The sequence below is a fragment of the Gigantopelta aegis genome, chromosome 3 (assembly GCF_016097555.1).
Source record: "Gigantopelta aegis isolate Gae_Host chromosome 3, Gae_host_genome, whole genome shotgun sequence".
NCBI lineage: Eukaryota > Metazoa > Mollusca > Gastropoda > Neomphalida > Peltospiridae > Gigantopelta > Gigantopelta aegis.
Genome location: NC_054701.1, coordinates 27848431 through 27869473, shown reverse-complemented (window position 1 = coordinate 27869473; position 21043 = coordinate 27848431). Strand labels below are relative to the sequence as shown.

The window sequence follows — 21043 nt, the reverse complement described above, 5'->3', positions numbered from 1 at the left end:
AACATTAAGACACATGCCATAGCCTATGACAGTTTTATAATATGGTAGTGCTAAGATAACTTTGAAAATCTGAGCCCAGGTTACTAACCTCAGCACTAGACAGTTGGAACAAGCACTGTTCATTTTTAATTCATTTTCATGTTTATATCCAATTAAGTTCATGCATGCTGTCCTGGCATACATCTCAGCTGTCTGGATAATCTGACATGGGTGGATTAATGGTTAGTGGTTAGTGAGCAGTGACCGTACTCCTCCACAACGAGTTGGAAGAGAGTATTGGGATTTGAACCCAGAACCTATCAGCTTTAAATGAGATGGCGTAAGCACTATGCCACCAATGCTGGTGAGAACGGGCAGCTGAGATTCATGTCTAGGACAACATGCTTCAAATTCAATTGAACATAAGCAAAAAAGTAAGTTAAAACATCCTTAAAGAACAAATCAAAAACAATCATCATTGTCTAAAAGTTGTATTGTAAAAGGTTCAAGTACTTTCTACTTGCTACATTATTTCAACACTGACAAATACATGAACAAACTCATCATCTGATGTGACCTTTGAAATCTGGGAACACTTGCCAACCTCATGCATGCATATTTGGTGTGGCAACAGGAATAGCATTCCTCTTAAAAATAAGATAGATAAATCGGACAGTGTATAATAAACCTCATGAACACTTGGAATAAACAGTATTGCAGTCAATAGTTATCAAGATTATTTATAAATACAGACATTATATGAAGCTGGATTCTAGTGAAATGTGTTGGGACTGAAGAGCAAACAGACGAAAGTCTGACTCACAAGGTTATTTCCCTTTACAATCAGTCCTTCATGACTGATGCTTCTGAGACAATGGTATGTACTGTCCTGTCTGCAAGGAATTAAAATAAAAGTTTAAGACTATTATAGTTAATCAAGATGACAGATATGTGGTATATCTTTTCACACAATAACATAACCACCGTACAGGGTTGTGTGATCTAAACTTGTTTTGTTGTGTGAGATGGGGAAAATGGAATTATGTTCTACTACACCATGCTATCAGACATGTAATACCTGCATCAAGAAACATAGGTCTGTTTGTAACTGCTTGCAAATAACTAACAAGTAAAATTCAATTAACAAGTAGATAAATATACAATATTAAGATATAAACATTGTAACAAGTCATTAAGTACAAAAATGTAGCTACTTTCGATACAAAAAAATATACAATTACATCAACTGTGGATTAAAACCTTTTGGGGGGGCGATTATCAAAACATGTGCATAGTTGCAATACTTTTTATTTTTCTTACTGAAAAGCATGCTTAAATTATAAACAACCTTCCAGGTGTGTGTTCACAACTCCAGATCACAATTTCATAGACCATTGCTTTTGTTTCTACTGAAGGAAAATAATAGGTTGGTGTTTGAAACATGATATATCATATGTATTCCATGAGAACTAATTTGACACAAGGATTTTTCTTTTAATTCACCGAGGGGGAGGTGCCTTTTCAGTGAACAACAAAGGTTTTTTTCACTATGTGTTGTTTGCGAGCTGCCTTTAAATAATGTTGAATTAGAGTGTGCACGGCCCTGTGTTATTGAGCTGTTGCCTTGAGGCGAGTTTTCAGTAAGGACATCGACTCTGACCGTCTCTCTATGATAGGCTCTGACGCTGCCTGGTCCACGATGCTGAACACAAATTGCAAACAACCAACTTTGATATAGCTCCCGTGATGTAACAGTGCCGTGCCTTCCCAGCCTGCACCACTCCCGCCTATCAGACTAGAACTGCTTACTCGACAGTTGCAGTGGCGTGAATTCTGAAAGACAAGACAATTTACGTAATAAAAGACAAAAATTATCTCTAAAATTGTGACTGATGTACAAGCATTAACTGTCATGAAGTTTGTGTCATGACTAAATTAATAAAACGGAAAACAATATCTAACTGTAAACACTTGACATGAAGGTTTCGTTTTTTAAAGGGACTATCCTGATTTTGACTAACAATCTTTTCAACTACTAAAATTATATATTATATACACATGTTCAGAATATCACTGCCTATATACCAAAGTGTGTTTCCGGTTGTCTTAATGAGTTTAGTAGCCCAAAGTTCATTTCACTTCCTAATAAATATTTATTTGAACATATGACATTATTGGAAGATACTCCTTCCAGTCAGTGCACCACGACTGGTATATCAAAGGCTGTGGTATGTACTACCCTGTCTGTGGGATGGTGCATATAAAAGAACCCTTGTTGCTAATCGAAAGAGTAGCTCATGAAGTGGCGACAGCGGGTTTCCTCTCTCAATATCTGTGTGGTTCATATGTCTGACGCTATATAACCGTAAATTGAGACACGAAAAACCCATTAAATATACAGACACTGATATTCTGACAAAAAATATATTTGATAAATAATTTTAGTCGATAAAAAGGTTGTAAGCTGGAAATATTTAACTCAGGACATTTTCTGTAAGGTAAAATAAAAAGTTAAAGAGTTTTTTATTATAAAATTTAAGCAAATAATAAAAAATTTAGTTTAGGCTTGGGGAATGGTGCTGAATATCATCTATCAATGTAGGTGATAAAATCCGGCTTACAAAAAAAAAAAAAACAGAATGAAAATTAAATTAGCGGAACAATCACAGGAATTAATTTTATTTTTCAATTAAGTCCAGAGGCAAACAATATCAGCATTTTGAATTCAGATACTTTACTGCAGTCACAAGAAAGCAAAATAAGAAATGTTTCTCAGGAGCTGACCTAGTCAGTTCTAAATCATTCTGAATGTTTTGATAAATCAGAGAACAATTTGTTCTCTCTCTCTCAAACTGACTGAACTAAAAAGCTGTCAAATTCTCACATCATTTGCTTTGGCAGTCATTGTCAGTCGCTTATGCTCCTCGTCCTCAAGTTTCTGTTTGGCCTTGCTGATAACGTCACGAACAGCTGCCACAACAGGGGAGGGTTGAGGCATGGTGGCAGGCTTGTCGGAGAAGTCACACGAGTACAGCACATTGTCGACCGTTGTTCCATGTTCACTGTAATTCAGGAGTTCGTAATGCTTCGTCATCTGAAAATACATAACAAATTTACCATCAGTACTGACTGGCCAAAAATATATGAACTGCTCCTGCCCCAATCCACTGAAAATTTTGTAATTTTAATATTTGGAAAGGAATATATGTTTAACAAGTAAATTATAAACTGAAATTATTAGTCTACATAGTGAGAAATGAAATTAGGATTGAAAAATAAAAAGCTTTGGAAAGAGTCAATTTTTTTTTAATCTATCGAAATGACCTGAACCAAAGAAAGAAATGTTTTATTTATCAATACACTCAACACGTTATTTACGGTTATATGGCGTCAAACATATGGTTAAGGACCACACAAATAATGAGAGAGGAAACCCGCTGTCGCCACTTCATGAGCAACTCTTTTCGATTAGCAGCAAGGGATCATTTATATTCACCATCCCACAGGGTAGTACATACCACGGCCTTTGATATACCAGTCATGGTATATCGGCAAGATGACCTGAACCAGTGCTTACTGATGTGCTGAGCCTGTCTCGTGATTTTCATATGGTAAGCATACAACATATAATGACATAGCTCACCTCATCGTAAAATATGCATGCGTGTTTTGGTGACACAAAATTGCAATGACCAAACTGATTGAGACAGACATCCATGTCAGCACCTGCAAAACAGAAATAAAAATAGAAACACAAGTTACAAATTAAAATAATTTTATTTTCTACAAGATAGTCAGTGAAATAATGCAAACGGAAATGTGTGAATTAATTAATCAAATAATTAAGTCGCCTACCAACATCAGAAATTAAAAACCAAATCACAGTAATAGCTACACTTGCCTGTTCCTATGCCCATTGTTCTGTATGGCATTGGTATTGCCTGACCTTTGCCAGTCAGGGGACACAACACAGCACGTGCTCTTACTTCACAAGATCCTAAAGAAAAACAAAACACTGGTTGACTTCTGAAAGATACACTGCAAAATATACATACTATTCTAAACATGAGACCACAGTCATCTACGTTAACATTTACATCTAGGAGCCAGATGGCACCTACTTCTCTTTTTATATAGATAGTATGAAGTGTTTTAGTCGCCAGATGAAAAAATTGGTCGCAATGTAGAGGGCTGGACCACAGTAAGCCATCTCTCGGCTGATAATCTATCAAAACATTCACAATGGACGAATCTGATTATAATTAAAACTAATAAATTACAATAAGATTGATGGGAAAACATTTAGTGCAAAATAGTTAAGGCTACATTAAGTCCATTCAATTATTAATGAGCTCACAAATCTTGAATGGATCACAACATTTGCTGACATTTTAACATGGAACTGTAACATTAAGTTATTATTACAAGCAGTACCATCTTCACTGGATTGTTGCAAGAGGCCATTCAAAACTCCCCTCTTGGTAGGTAGCATCTCCGATTTGTCTGATGTGAGCTGCTGAAGTCGCTGCCATGCAAGAATTTGGATTAATTTTTCATCTATTTTACTCAACTCAGATTCTGAAAAAAATATCGATTAACAATAAATCGTAAAGGTTAACTTTATAATAAAATTATTAACTACAAGCTGACTGGTTTCAATCTACTTTACTGTCTACTTTACACTCCCAATAACAAGTACAAAGATTTATTATTCCTTCTTTTGCTTTCATACAAGTGTCACAAAGTATTTGACAAAATACCCAGGCTAAACATTCCAAATTTCATTTGAAACTACACATTTTATTACAAATAAATGGGAGAAATAAGTAGGACCATATTATATGTGATCATAATATATATCATTCATTGATGCAATGAATGAGACTGAAGACAAGTTTCTGTGACGTATTGCCCAGATGTGCAAGCCAAAACACAACAGTATACATGCAAATCAAATCACATGAGCAGGCGAGCCACGACTCAAATAGTAGTAATTTTGAACTCATTACGGTCCACAAGATAAATATGTAAGCATTTAAACACATATTAAAGAATTAACTTTCCATAGGTATAATTTAAAATAGATTTTTATGGACAGATAAAGAGTTTTGGTCATGCAAAAACAGGTAGTAATTACTGTTCCTGCAGCTTCCCAAGCTATTTGTCATTGGTTGCCGGATTCCTAGCAATAGCTGCTAATTAAATGTGCCGAGATGTTATTAAACATCCCTTACCACGAATGTTAACATCACATGGAATTAAACTGTCAGAAAACCAACCTGAATTTCCTTCAATGAACTGCTGCAATGTGTTGTTCAGATTGATTATTGTAGAATTTGAAGTACTCAAGTTGCCTCCCTTACCCAGAGTAGTGGTTATGCTGCCTGAGGCAAGTTTTCCACCTGTAAAGAAAAATAATTAAAATGAGTATTGGGAAAGTACCCAGTGTACCTATTATTGTTGTTGTTTTTCTTCAACTGGGAAGACGAGAAAGGCATGTGAACTTGACAGACAAGTTTAGTTCTAGCTCCGACAGTGTATTACTAATGTTTGAGGAAGTCACTAGCCCTTACGGAAACATTGGCTAGTGCTCTATGTATTATAGTAATTTGGTGGATAATTTTTACTAGCTCAAACCAAAAATCCCGTAGCTAGGGCTGGTGAATTTCTCGAACCTTGGCTGCCACTTGACAAATTCACCAATTGCAAATTTTGAACATTTTAATTTGGAAAAAATATTTCAGGTAACAATTGATATTTTGTTGCAAAATAACTGCTAGGTTTTTTTCAATTTTTTGTAATTTTAAGAGATAATTTGGCAAAAAAATTGTTTCAACCAGCACTAGTCCAGAAACAAAACTGACTTAACACCAGTCTTTATTACATCCACCACATTATTGATGACCCAATATTTCACTAGCAGAGAAGAAAATCACCATCAATATAAAAATCTGAAAAACTTTGCAGAGTTGAAAAGTAGCACATTATGAGTTTTTTTATCTAAAAAATACAAGAACATTTGGGTGGCACAGAAATCCAAAAAGCAATTTTCCCATTCCTACACTAACCTGAATGAGATGCCGAAACTGTGATGACCTTTGGACTTGAGATGGTTCCCATGGCATGAGACACTGTGCACTTGCTCTGTGAGCCAGAAGTGCCCAGCTTGACCGTCTGCTGTCGGGGAGACAGGATGGACGTTGGGTTGTTGCCCACTGCATTCTTAACGGCACTGTTCGTGGACACAGTCTTACCTCCCTGATTAGAATGAGACAACACCTTTGTGACAACCGTGTTATTCGACTTGTTTATAGCACTGATGACAATGTTTTTGCCTTGCGTATTGGTAACTGAGCCTGCACTGTTTGAACTGGCACAGGGCTTCTCTCCCGGTGGCCAGTTCACCTTGACAATGTTGGGGATGGGAGAGTCCCCGCTATTGCTTCGTGTCCGTATCACAACAGCGTCAGGCTTAGTCCTTTGTAAATTCACAAAATCTATATCACCGTTCACGGTGGCACTTGAAGTCCCATGAAGTAACGACACCGTAGACCCCTTCGACACTTCAAACGGACCGTTAGAAAAAGGTTCCTGGACGGGACTGCACACGGCAGACCCATTTAAAGACGTCCTATCACAGTCAAACGTTTCCGCTTTTGAAGCACTCGAAATAGTTTCCTCCATAAAATCATCCTGGTCTTGCATATCACAGTCCCTATGAACAACTGGAGCAACAGATGCCGTTGGTTTAGAGTGGTCAGATTTTGCTTGGTCAGCAGTTTTAGCACTTTCTGTGGCTTTATGTAACTGTTTTTGAGCTAGAAATTTAGCTATACTAGTTTGTAATGAGACAACAGCTGTGAGCCACTAGAAAACAAAAAGTTAAAATTTAGTCATAAAAATACATCATACATCACTTCAAAAGCATTATAAACTGATTTGTTCAAACGTGTCCATTCCTGTAGTTTTCAAATTTTAAAAACAGCAATTATAAAATTTAAAATGTATTTAAATTAACTAGGTACTTGTTCATATCTATAGCAAATTTCCACATCAACCTAAGCTATGAAATTTACTAACAAAGTAAGCAAAACAAATTTGTCTTTGAATGTTCAACATTGCCTTCTAATACAGCTTGTTATTTCATGCATTTCTAAAACAACTTTAAAATGTTCAACCTCTTCCTGTTCTTCAAGGGAGATTTCACCATGTTCTCTTGGTATTGAAGATTCTAGAGTCATAGAGTGGGTTCCACTGGCTGCTGTTGGTAGTAATGATGGAGGATTTATGTAATGTTGTTTTATTGCTGCTGGGATCTGTGATGTGAAAAAAATAAAATAATTATAAATAAAAATGTATACACAACTCGAAATATCGGTTACTGTGATAAAAACTAGTTTTGGGAATTGGTTGGTAATTCATCACTGATTATAGTCTGTTTATGCCAATCGATCATCTTTCAATTATACAATCAGCATTATGTGAACATAATGATTTTAATTATTAGGAGAATGCACCTATTGTCGTGTTTACAGGGATAGAACCTACACATTGCTGATTTTATCTTTAATACCTTTATATTATCGGTCTTCTTTATGTATACATGAAAACAAATTCAAATCCTAGTACATTTACATCAATTCCAATTCTAAACTATAGGTACAATTACAGTTGACATTTTCAGCTCAACCAATCAATTTTTTTATTATAATTGATCACTGAAACATCATTAATAAACACAATAGTGGTTTGTTGGTACAAAATATACCACAGAACAACTTATTACCCTTCAGGTATTCCTGTCAGTCGAGATTACAGACTGAAATAAATTCTGACTGTAAATATTAATATAACTGTTTACAAGATTTCCGTTTGATAGTTCAAATAAAATTTATATTTTACACAATCTTCAAGACAATGAAATTAAATAATGACTTGTTGGAAGCTGTAAAAATTAGCTCACCGTAATGGTTTTTCTGCATGGTAGTTTTTTTTTTTAATCTGAATGGTGGGTGCAGTCTGTGACCTTGCCGCAAAAATTTAATCTTTACAGCATGCTGATCTATGTGGCCAGAAAACCTGTCCCACAGCTGGATCCGCTCATGCAATCCCAGCGAGTGCAGAAGTTTCTCATCCTGTGATATAAGTAGATAATTGGCAGATTGGTAACTGTCCAAGAGTTGTTTAAATTGTTATTTACTGAAACATGCCATGGCAAACATCAACTGTCAACATTATACAACCTCTCATGGGGATTTAAATAGTATTCAATTTTTCTAATTGACGTCTTAAACTAGTATATTCTGGGTAATTACAAAAAGAACTGCATAACGTTTTATAATTGTTGGGTTTTTAGAGAGTGCTTTTGATATTACTATACATCAAGAATGTCTTATATTTATTAGATTTAAAAAATGCAATGAAAATTTTAAAAATCCAATGTAATTACTTACTTAATAAAACTAATTGACTTAATGTCAACGAAAGACACTAACATTTTGGCTTCATACATAATAAATATAACTTATATTACTGTAAAAAGACTTATATGTTGTATTTGATGAATGGAACTCAGAATGATTTTGCCTGAGCATGTAGACTATTTTTGCCTGGGCAAGTAGACTAGTTTTTGTAATGTGGCGAAGCATAGAAATAATAAGAGCCATTTTTCAATTAGAATGACATCAAGAGTCCGAAAGACGTCACTTTTGAGCTCCCTACAATGACAATAAATTGGGTGCATGACGTGTTCATTTCCAGAACTCAGAAAACTTTCAATGCAATTGTAATTATAAAAAATTTACCATTTATAAAATATGAATACAAAGTAAAAGTATGTCATATTTATTGCATATGAAGCACAAATCTATATTATTTTACACAGTCCAAATACAATGAATTTTATTATTACAGCCACTTTTGATTAAGTGCAGGCTATGCAAAAATAACTGCAGTAACATTACAAGCATCTTAACACTACCTTTTTTAATTAAAATTAATCTAAATAACTGTACATACCACAGCATTTTCCACATGGTTTGGACACATCCATCTTCCTGTGGGAAGTGTGGTCAGTGGTGGATTTAAACAGTCTTGGTGGAACAACAAGGGACAATAGTCACACTGGATTAAAGGAGAAACACGGCAACTTCTACAACACAACCAAAAAAAAAGCAAGAAGGAAAAATAAAGTCAATGACAATACAAATTAAAATATAACAAATTGTTTACAACAGTATCAAAGCTTGACATGGAATTGTTACAAATATGACATGCACCAGGCCTCAAATTCGGCAAATTAAAGGGCAAGACCATTTAGTCTAGACCAAAATATGGGACAGCCAGTTTCGCAGTGACTCTTTTTAATTTTTAGGGCATCAGTTAGCACCATGATCAACTGTCTTGATTCAACACAAAACTCACATTGCTATTTTTGCACATGGTCTAACAGTGCTTATATACAGCTAATGTTTTTCTAGGAACTAGAATGCAGGCGAAAATCAAACCCAAAAGAATCAGAAACAAAAGTCAAGTTAACCTACTTGCTGCATATGAAGCACACTTTGGCTGGTAATGGGACTATACCATTGTCATGTTCATGAGGAAGTTTCTTATTACTTGCCCGAACCCCGGGTCGTCTCTTACTAGAACCTGTCAAAAAATAAAACATAAATCACACACCTATAAGATACAAAACAAACAAAAACAAATGTAAAAAATGCAAGTGTACACCAAAATACAATTGAGCGTTAAATGTATATTATGATGCTATGTAAGTCATGAATACAGATATAGAAAAATTTACTTCAATATCACTTTTTTGTAAGTTATTCAAACTACTGCGAAATTTGTATTACTTTTTTGCCAAAATAATTTGAAATTTCATTTTAGCAATTGTTTTTCTTAACAATTTATCCTTATATCAATGTCATTTTATCCTTTGCATTTTTTTTTTTTTTTTTTTTTTTAAATAATCTGCAATATGTTTCAACTAGCCAAATACTTGTGATATTTCCATCAAATATAATGTATTCAGTACACTAAATCCATTACAAGCACCCACTCTCCTGAACACACTGCTGGTAAGCAGGGTGACGAATATGAAACAATCATCCTTGCAACAAACAATTATAAGAAAGAAATGTCGACATACCAGGTAATGGTGTTGTACAGGCAATATCCTTTGTCAAATCAAATTGCACAGGGTTTATAAGCTTGGCAGCTTTTGCAAGCATCTGCAGTGGATGTTCTTTGTCATCTTCTTGAGAATGCTGCCGTTTCGGTCTACTTTTTGTGCCAGCTTTCATAGCACTGCACGTAGCCTCATCTTCATCCGGCTGAAAGTATGTTCGCACACATGTGAATTTATTACAAGATGACAATTTTATAATCATGATGAATTCAGTGTAAAATTAGGAATTATCGTACTTCATTAAGGACACATTCCACAATTCAAAAAATATTATGTCATAAATATTCACCCACACCAAAAAACAATATTGTTCACTGGTTGGTCATTGGGTTATTGGCTTAATATATTTATGAAAAAAAAAAAAAATTCCAACATCAATCTTCAATAAATTTGTAATCATTACTTATAAGTAAATAATTTACTGATACATACCATGATTTTCAAAAGATACATTCAACTACTGTACACTAAACAACACAATATATATAATGTATTGCTGACCTCTGGGGGACTGATCCGGCATCGATGGCAAATCCATTCACCAGGTGGCAGTTCATCCTCATCTAGAGGTGGATCACTGAAACAAAAAACAATATACACTGAACCAAAATGAAAAACAAAATCTGTTCTATTCACACCATTAGTAAGGCTATATGATTAACAATAATCAGTTTGGAAATTAATCAGCAATTGCTTATTTTAACTGGAGATTAGGGGGGAAACACAACAAATATATAATTGTTTATTTATTTACATACTAGTCAGGGTTTCTGCCAGAGGGTAAAACAGGTATGGCACCATACCCAAAAAATTAGATTTTTTTTTTAAAGTTAACCTTTTGACAAAATTTATTATTCCTATCATTAATGTATGACCCTAAACTTTCTTTCTGGGGGAGCCCCCAAATTCCCAAACAGAGATCTGTAAAATATAACTATATAGATTATACCTGGCAGGTATAGAATTGCAAAGAATATTACATACATCCCAACTGAATGTAATATTTCTGATATCCTAGTGATACGTATTGGATGGTTTTGTCCCTGATTGCAGGTATAGGATTGCAAAGAATATTACATATACTCCAACTGAATGTAATATTTCTGATATCCTAGTGATACGTATTGGATGGTTTTGTCCCTGATTGCAGGTATAGGATTGCAAAGAATATTACATACACCCCAACTGAATGTAATATTTCTGATATCCTAGTGATACATCAGTGTTCTTGCTGGGTGAAAATTAAAGGAGGGCGGTCGCTCAGCACCACACCCTTAAAAAAAAAAAACCCACACCAATAAACGAAGAAAAAAAGAAGAAAAAAAAAAAAAGGAAAAAAAAAGGGTGTGTGTGTGTGTGGGGCGGGGGAAGTAGTTTGGTTACCATATTGCTGTGTGTTGGTAGACTGTGAAAAGACATACTCCTTATTTTGCCTACAAAAAAGTGCAAAAAGGTTTATAAATACGAAATACAGGCAAACTTGTCTTTTAATTGAACTGAAGATGATATCGGTCTGACATTCACGGGCAGTTCCAGTTTTGCTGGAGCGATCAAAGTTTTAATATTATTATTTTTAATAAAGATTTCAAGATATACGAAAAACAATAAAGATGTTTGTAAAGTGATCTCCTAATGTCGGATACATTTTTGTTATTTCCATCTTCATCGAATGAATCAATCGCTGTGATAAAATATTATCGCCTATTGATAAAAAGTAGTTTAATTTTTGTAAAGGCGGTGTATATATTATTTGGCACTCAAGACAAATAATTTTAATGATAAACACAATCACTTCCGTTGTTTTTATAAGCGTTCATATCCCCCCAAAATGAAAAGTTTACAATATTTTATAAAGAACTGCTGAATAAACAGAATGACAGAAAGTAAAAATCATCAGTTACAACCAATTATATCTGCAACTGAGGACAAAATATCAAACGATAGTTAGTGGAAACAAAAGACAGAATGACCGTTCTGATCACGTGACAAATTTGGCGCCAAATAAAAGGGGTTTTTTTCAATCGGAGATTGCCGAATCCGTAAAAAATTAAATGTTTTCATTGCTCACATAAAATATAACCTTTATTGTGTCTATCAAACATACAAATGGATACAGATATTGGACAAAATAGAGGCTGTTAAAAATACTGTTAAATTATGTTACGGCAACTGTCGTAAATGTCTCGTCAATTGCTTTTTCGTACACAACGCAGCTTGTTTCCTTTGATGTCCAATGTGCAGACTGATCATTGTTTTTTGTGTGGAAAAAAGTGTGCATTTGGAAATAGCGGAGATAGGTGCTGGAAAATAAAGAGGGGCACTCAAAAATAAAGGAGGGCGGCAAAATGGAATAGTGGGGCGGGGCGCCCCACTTAAATGGAGCAGCAAGAACACTGTACGTATTGGATGGTTTTGTCCCTGATTGCAGGCCTCTGAGAATTGAAAATCTGCTTAACTCATTTATGGGATGCATAATAATCAATTTTGGTAACCCAATTTCTTTTTGCATAACGAATGTCAATGATGTCTTAAATTTAATGCGCGAACAAATCTAATGTTCTTGCAATTTTAGTTAATTTTATACAGCTGATGGTTAATGTATGCACTGATGTTAATATTCAAGAAAAACCAATGAATTTGCAACATACTTAGGCTTTGGTTCCAACCTGTTTATGTCAGACTGTAATAGCTGCCTATAATATAATTTTCAACCATTCTTTGTATTATTGATATCATTGTTATATATTTCTAACTAGTACATGCTCACATATTATGTTCCATAATGAACAAGAATGATCGTAGTTCTTTGCATGCACCAGGCAACACACAAGGGAATATTTTGTTCAATATTGTGTCGCAACTCAAAAATGCATTTGACTCGCAAAACAGTTTTTTTATCATATTTTGCAATGTAATGCCACTTATTTCATGCCCTGAGAGCATGTGCATATTGCACTAGCCGTCTAATCAGCGAATGTGCTATTCTACCATAAATGATGACCACTACCTGTGGGATAATACGGTTTCACAAGTACAACTTACATTAGATAAACAGTATAACTAGATTAATTATCTGTCCACTGTTCAGTTTAGAAGGGTAAAGTTTCAAGCTCATGTGTTAGCTGTTTGAGCCATTCAGAATATATCAGCTCACAAATATTTTTGTGTATTTAATCAGCAACAAAACAACTACACAAATGTATTTTGGAACAATCTATTGTATGTCTCTTTAAATTGAGTCTTGAAATATTATCTTTTTGTATGTCCTCGCTAAAATCACTAATATATACTTGCTAACATTTCCTGATTTACAGTCTTTAGCACCTAAGACATAACTTCCTCTTTTTTTTTTATAAGGGTGATATCCCTAACAAAATGAAAAGTTCATAATCTTTTCTTATAAATTGCAGAATATAAACAAATGAGAGAAGTAAAAATCATTTATGCAATATGACCAATAAAATTAGTTATTAACAGGGCTCTCAATGAATGGGAAATTCAATCTGGGATTCAGTGACTTATAATATGGGTATATGTTTCTGGTGTCAATATACAAAATTGAATCATGGGCTTAAGTTTACATCTTTTTAAGGGTCATTTCTACTTTTTTTTCTAGTCAATAACGTACATTATTATGAATTTGTATCTTAATTTAATAAACATAAAATATGTGATAAAGGTCAGTGTTCAACAAAAACAATTATGCACATACATCTATAATTTATCTCATTTAAAATTTCATCAAATATCATCTTAGTTCTATTTTTATTATAACCCAGCAAAAGCTTTGTAAAATTCATGAAATATTATATTATATTATTGTTTACATTTGTCCAATATATAACCGGCCTCAGTGGCGTAGTGGTTAGGCCATCGGTCTACAGGCTGGTAGGTACTGGGTTCGGATCCCAGTCGAGGCATGGGATTTTTAATCCAGATACAGACTCCAAACCCTGAGTGAGTGCACCGACAAGTGATCCACAACTGGTTCAACAAAGGCCATGTTTTGTGCTATCCTGCCTGTGGGAAGCGCAAATAAAAGATCCTTTGCTGCTAATCGGAAAGAGTAGCCCATGTAGTAGCAACAGCGGGTTTCCTCTCAAAATCTGTATGGTCCTTCACCATATGTCTGACGCCATATAACCGTAAATAAAATGTGTTTAGTGCATCGTTAAATAAAACATTTCCTTCTTTCTTTCCTGCTTTTTATCACCGGTTTCAGTTGCAGAAACATTTAATGGATTAGATTACTGCAAACACTTTTAAAATCAAAATTGTTCAGTGTTTTATCAAAACCTATATATTTTTATGTTTGCTTGTATATATAAAAAAATCTGTATAAATAATTTAAGGCACATACCGAGGTAAATCACCTAAAAATACTGATACCGAACCTGAACTTTCAGTACCACACAGCTCTAACCACTACATATTTGTAGGAATTAACTTGGCACTTGTCTTGAATGTCATTATCACAATGAACATGATACGGAGAGTTTGATCCTCTGAGACGTCACAGTTGGTATGTGTAAAAACCCAGATCCATTTTAGATTTTTCCCTTTCAGAATTTTACAAATTCAGTTTTTTCCATTGTAGATTTAAAGAAATTCAGTTTTTGTTCCAATGACACATACAATGCAATTAATTGCTAGTATAAAATAAATAAATATGCAATGAGGCAAAACATGTCCCTTTTGTTTTTACCATCCTCTCTCATCTGTGTTACGGACTAAATTTGGACCGAGGTAATTTTTTAATTCTAGTCAAGTCAGCACTGTTGTATCTAGAACAGTCCCAGTGGTATTAAAATATATATACATACAAAATCCAACATTGTTAGCCATTTCACTGGATTTTATTCCAAATGAGGAACGCCATAATAATGATAATATCAAAAACTATTTTTAGACATGATCACAATCGTGTAAAAACTTGACCAATATATACGTGCAGCCAGGGTTCCAAATGTAATCGGACCCCGATAGCTCTGATTGGTCAATGCACTACAGAGCGCTGTGAATCAAATCACGTTCAAGTAGGGGTGCAAGGATACAGTCAAAACCACATTGCGATATAAGAAACTGTATTGCAATATATTGATATTATTTAAATTTAATATTTATGGGTTGGTTTTTTTCAATGAAAACAGAAGACATAAACTTTTTAATGATCTTTATTAGTTTAAGCTATCAGGCTAAATGTTTTAGGCCATAATTTTATTTTTTAACACAATACTAGTCTACTAGAACACCGGTGTGACAGTGTCAAAACTATTTATAAATTGTCACATTCGGAAATCCATACTATCGGGCTTTTCCGTTGCTGCTCGCTTGACGTGTTTTGAACGATTGGCCGAAGTATTCCGAGTTCAGGGAAAACAGCGAACTGTGAATCTCACTTTGAAAATGATAGCCGTAGCCATATTCCAACGTAAATGAACAATGATTGATAATGTGTAAGTAATAAAACATTTATTTGTAATTATCGTTAACTGGTTATTTTCATTGGACTTTTGACACGTTTTGTTTAGAAGTTAGAACAAAGTATAACCGACTTATGACTTCGTATGCCAACAAGTAAGCTGACTACGCTTGACGTGATTGTTACATTTTCTGTCATCACCAATTAATAAAATGATGTGGTTTTTGTTTGTTTGCCTATTTCAAGTCAAATAAGATACAAGTAAAAAACAATAGCGTATACAAATTGTGATATGCAAAACTGTACCGCGGTTCGTATCGAGCTGAGCAATTATCGTGGTATACCAGTTTATCGTTGCAGCACTATGTTCAAGTCAATGACTGTAGCTGGACTAACTTTTTAACAAGAAACTACATCTATTGAAACAAAATAAAAATCAAATAATCGGCTCTGATTGAACACATAAAAACGCGGAGGCCGGTGGGGGGCATAGGACTGATTTTTCACTGGATTTTACAAAAAATATTATACTTTTTTTTTTAAAGTCAATGCCAATCACTTAAAACAAAATCAAAAGGACGTGTTTAGTTTAGACATATCTTTACTACCATTTTTTTCTCCTCTTTTTATTCTTGAATCTAAATGTGTCTTTGTCTAAATTTTCAAAGAAAGTAGAAAGTTGTACGCTTGCCATTTTTCAGGACCTCATGTAAACTTGTGTTATTGTTGTGACAATTCGGCAGACTGTACGAATTAGGCTTCGTCAGTTTCCGCAATGAGAAAATTTGTGTTTACTAAGAAAACTACTGTTTAATTAAATTCTTTTTCCCCCCATAAATATATGAACAATATAAATGAGTTATATAAATATTAGACTTTGTGATCTATTACATTTAAAATGGTAAACTAATTCTAATTAACTGTAAACTAAACAGGCAAAGTTTGTTCTGATTGGACTTTGACTGGTACGTCTTTTGAAGGTTTTTTAAACCAGTATTAAATTTGGTTGATTTGCTAAAGCAAAAAGAAATTCAAATACCAGTCATATATTAAAAGCTTGCATGGAAACTACTGTGCATGTCACATTCTTAATTTGTATTGTATTATTTATTATTAAAAGGGTCTTCATATAACTCCGCTTTATAAAGTATGAAAACTGCTGATTTTGTAAATTTGTTAAAGCTGCAATGTCTGGTTTCAATCTATATAATCAAGTTCTAAGTTCAAATACAAGCATAACTGCACTTTTAATTCACTTGCGAGTTGTCGTCATTAACGCATATCGTCAAATGCTTACTAGCCAGTTAGAACAATTCTCGCCATTTTGTAATACCGAGTGGATTCTAGCAGCCACTTTCAGCAGACACGCATGGTGACGTTCTAAACACCGGACTCATACGCCTTTTATAATGTGTGTTGTGGTGTTGGCTATACGAAACTAGTTGAACATCCTACATTACCGTAGTACAGACTGGTTTTTAAAGTGATACTTCAGATATTATAAAAGTGCTTAATAAAACGGTTAAGTTGTATTTATACGGATATTAGTAACAATAAGACTGTGAAAATAAGTCTTGGTTGTTATTTTGTTTTTGTGTTGTTACTATATAAAGATACTCTTTAAAACTCTAAAATTCTTAAGTTGTAGTGAATGATAAAAACTAGCATAACAGTTTGTTTAAAAGTGTGTGAAATACAGGTAACAATCGAAAGGCGTATGAGTCCGGTGTTTAGAACGTCGCCATGAGGGTCTGCTGAAATTGGCTGCTAGCATAATTGGCTGCTAGAATCCGCTCGGTTTTTGTAATGCAACAATAGCCGAACCGTACTATTTTTAGCCAAGAGGGAGCCCGGCAAGTGTCCCACTTTCAAAATAGTGGGTTTATTTTTAACTTAGAAAAGCCAGTGTAGTGAAACCAATTCGGAGTGTGGCGTCTTATATGCACCAAACGTAATAAGATTTTCTGTTCTAAATGCTTAAATAATAAAAATATTCCAGACAATGCACGTTTAAGTATAATGTGTTGTTTTTCACTCTCGTCAGATTGAAATTATTAACGCTGTATGAGTGCACCCATGCACCATAAAAAACAAAGGTCTGCTTTCATCATTTAGCCAGGCTGTGAAGAAACGTATTTTTGATTGCTCAAAATTAAACTGCATTAACATTTTTACTTGTCCACTGGACAACCATTAAGGTACATTTTGCTTGTCCGAGCAGATTTTCACTTGTCAGGACAAATGGACAAGTGCTTATTTTGAACACTGGAAAAACATAAAGTAACAACAGAATTCTGTGAATGTTTTATTTTTTAAAAAGTAAAAAAATGTATTCTGTCACACAAAAATATGTTTTAAAAATGTGAATTGCTGCTACCTATATGTAGCCTGGGAAAAGTTAGCAAATAAAGATATATTTAGGCTTATTAGTCAGTAAGTGGCAGCAAAAACTAACTTGGTGTTAGTGAGAAGTATGTTGGCATAATTATTCACACACTGGTATTGCTCTATAAAAATAAAATGTTGCTAACTCGCGTTACAGATTTTTCAGTTACTCGCATTCCGTGTCATGTCACTATTGTGAAAAATTTGTGGTTTCACTACCTGTAGTATGTATTAGTGTAGGAAAATATCAAGTGCCGTTTGTTGGAAACAAGAAATAAATGATCAAGGAAAATATAGCTATTTCGGTTACTCGCGTTACATTGTGCTAGGTGATGTATTTGACCAAGAATACATGCATATATTATATCCACTATTCTATCTGTATATGTATACATATATATCCATTGTTTTTCTTTTTGAAAATAATTTTGTGCCTTATTTTCTTTTTTTATGCACCAATACTGCATGCTAACCTGCTTTAATTTGTAAGATAGCTTCATCTGTGCAATAATTACGACTAACTCCTAAAATATGAGACATTCTCAACCATTTACATGTATTAAAAACAATAAAGAACAATAATAAAAACAAAACAAAAAACTAGATATATAGACCAAACTAAAAACTTGCGGCTGGTTAACTATTATGTGATATCCGTAAACAGATTGCACATTTGACATTGTTGCAATGATCTAAATTTAGACAAAGGGACTGGCACACTACATCAACCACCCTGGTTATTACATTTACATTACATTAAACATATTGATACGGTTGTGAACCAAAAAAAAGGAAAGACATGTTTTATTTAACGATGCACTCAACACATTTTATTTATGGTTATATGGCGTCAAATATGTGGTTATGGACCACACAGATAATGTCGCCACTTTATGGGCTAATCTTTTTGATTAGCAGCAAGGGATCTTTTATATGCACCATCCCTGATAGGACAGCACATACCACGGCTTTTGATATACCAGTCGTGGTGCACTGACTGGAATGAGAAGTAGCCCAATAGGTCCACCAACGGGGATCGATCCTAGACCAACCGTGCATCAGGCTGCACTTTACCACTGGGCTACGTCTCACCCTCATTGGGAACCAGTTAACCCATTCGGCTATTTTCGTTTTGAACTTTTTATGGATCCGACATTAGGGGATCACTTTACTGTTTTTCGTATATTGTGAAATCTTTATTAAAAATGATATTATTAAAACTTTGATCGGTTTAGCAAAACCAGAACTACCCATGAATGTCAGACCAATATCACCTTCGGTTCAATTAAAAGACGAGTCTGCTTGTATTTTGTATTTATAAACCTTTTTGTAGGCAAAATAAGGAGTATGTCTTTTCACAAAGTCTACCAACACAACAATATGGTAACTCGTCCCTCTTTTTTTTTTTGCTTTTCATTTGTTTTTTGAAGGGTGTGGTACCGAGCGACCACCCTCCTTAATACTTAAAAAAAAAAATGTTAAAATGCTGCCTTGATAAAATGTTTAGCTAGCTTTGCAAACTTAACATGCAGACAAAAAAAATCTACAATTTTCTAAATGCTTACTGGCACTGCAAATGAAATGCTGCTGGACAACGGTCACAGCAAAGCAAATCACCCCCTTCTTTACAGCTGTCACAACAATCATGATTAACAGCTCTGCCATGTCGCCTTCTTTCTCTATCTTGCCGGCGTTGCTTTCTTGCCAAATCTTCACTGACAGGAGGTGCTGTTAATTTTTGAATTTCCTAAAATCAGAGAAAAATGTATTATTTTTAAATTATGTCAAACGACAAGGGAATTTTGGGCTTATCTGCCCTTTGCATATCCATCTTAAAAATGAATGCAATGAAACAAAGCATAAATTACCTCCATAAGACCACCAGATGTATCCAGATCATACTCCACGGTAGCCATGGTAAGTGAGAACTAAATCTTGACGATGCCTCAATAACAGATAGATAATCTAGATACTGTCAGCGACTCAAATCCATTCTTGGTCGATTTTTTGAGTAAACGTCAAAAACTAGAAATTTGTACATCAATTTTCTAGCTCAATACCAACACTCTGCAAGTTTTCTTTACATGATTAACTTTAAAATAAAAATCTGGATCGAAACCCGCTCTTGAAAGCTCATTTGCTTAAATATTTTAACAATTATTGCAATTTTTCTAATACGATTTATGTAAAAATCCCAGAACTTGGCGCAAAATGTCGGACAACACAAATGCGCATGCGCTTATCCGGGTACAACATCATTGGGCATGCGCATTTTGTCCTAACGGAAGTTGTGAAGGTAAAGGTCATTCCCGATTTGGTGTCATTTGGAACACTTCGGGTGATTTCGTCGTTATTTGTCTCAATTACACATTATTTGAAAATTATACTAATTTGTGTTTAAGTTACACACTTTTTATAATATTCGTACTTAATACTTATATTTTAGGCTCTTATATCTTATATACAGCATAACTAAAACTGTCTTATTATATCCTAATATTTGCAGTTGAATAGCTTGGCGTTCAGTTACGAAATCGGCCGAGAGGAGTTAAACGAGCTATTCGGAATAAGTCGGCAGATTTTAATTGTAAGGGTCCGTTCACACCAAAAGTACAAAACTGCGCGGACACCGCGATAAAAACCGCAACGGTTTCCGCTCCGCTACAGGTTTATACTGCCGCGTGGGAACCGCGCCACGAAGTAAAATATAGTCACGTATTCATATTGAATTGTGGAAGGTGTATGCATGGGTTTTTTCTAGTGCAGGAGTTAAAGTTTGTTTAATGGCACGACTAGAGCACATTGGTTTTAAAATGTTGGGAACCTCTAACAGAAAAACTCACAAGAGAACCCTCCCGTAATGAGGATAATCAAATTATCAATTAGCTGTACTTAAGGTGTCTTTTGCATTAATTTTTCCGAGATAAAGTTTGTTTTGTTTTAACGACACCACTAGAACACATTGGGTATTGGATGTCAAATAGTTGGTAATTTTCACACATAGTCTTAATTAGTGCGGTGACCCGCTACATTTTTCCATTAGTAGCAAGGGATCTTTTATATGC

General features: G+C 34.4%; 1 protein-coding gene across 1 annotated transcript; it reads right to left on the bottom strand.

Annotated features, from left to right (window-relative positions):
• Positions 1-456: 456 nt before the first annotated feature.
• LOC121367820 (PHD finger protein 12-like) lies at positions 457-20212 on the bottom strand. Its single transcript, XM_041492204.1, is given in 16 exon segments — positions 457-1812; positions 2864-3073; positions 3623-3705; positions 3881-3976; positions 4414-4557; positions 5259-5381; positions 6048-6846; positions 7158-7295; positions 7943-7963; positions 7965-8114; positions 8998-9130; positions 9522-9630; positions 10133-10316; positions 10673-10748; positions 19544-19725; positions 19847-20212. Coding segments are annotated over 16 exon segments (2721 nt in total). The 5' UTR covers positions 19895-20212; the 3' UTR covers positions 457-1587.
• Positions 20213-21043: the final 831 nt, after the last annotated feature.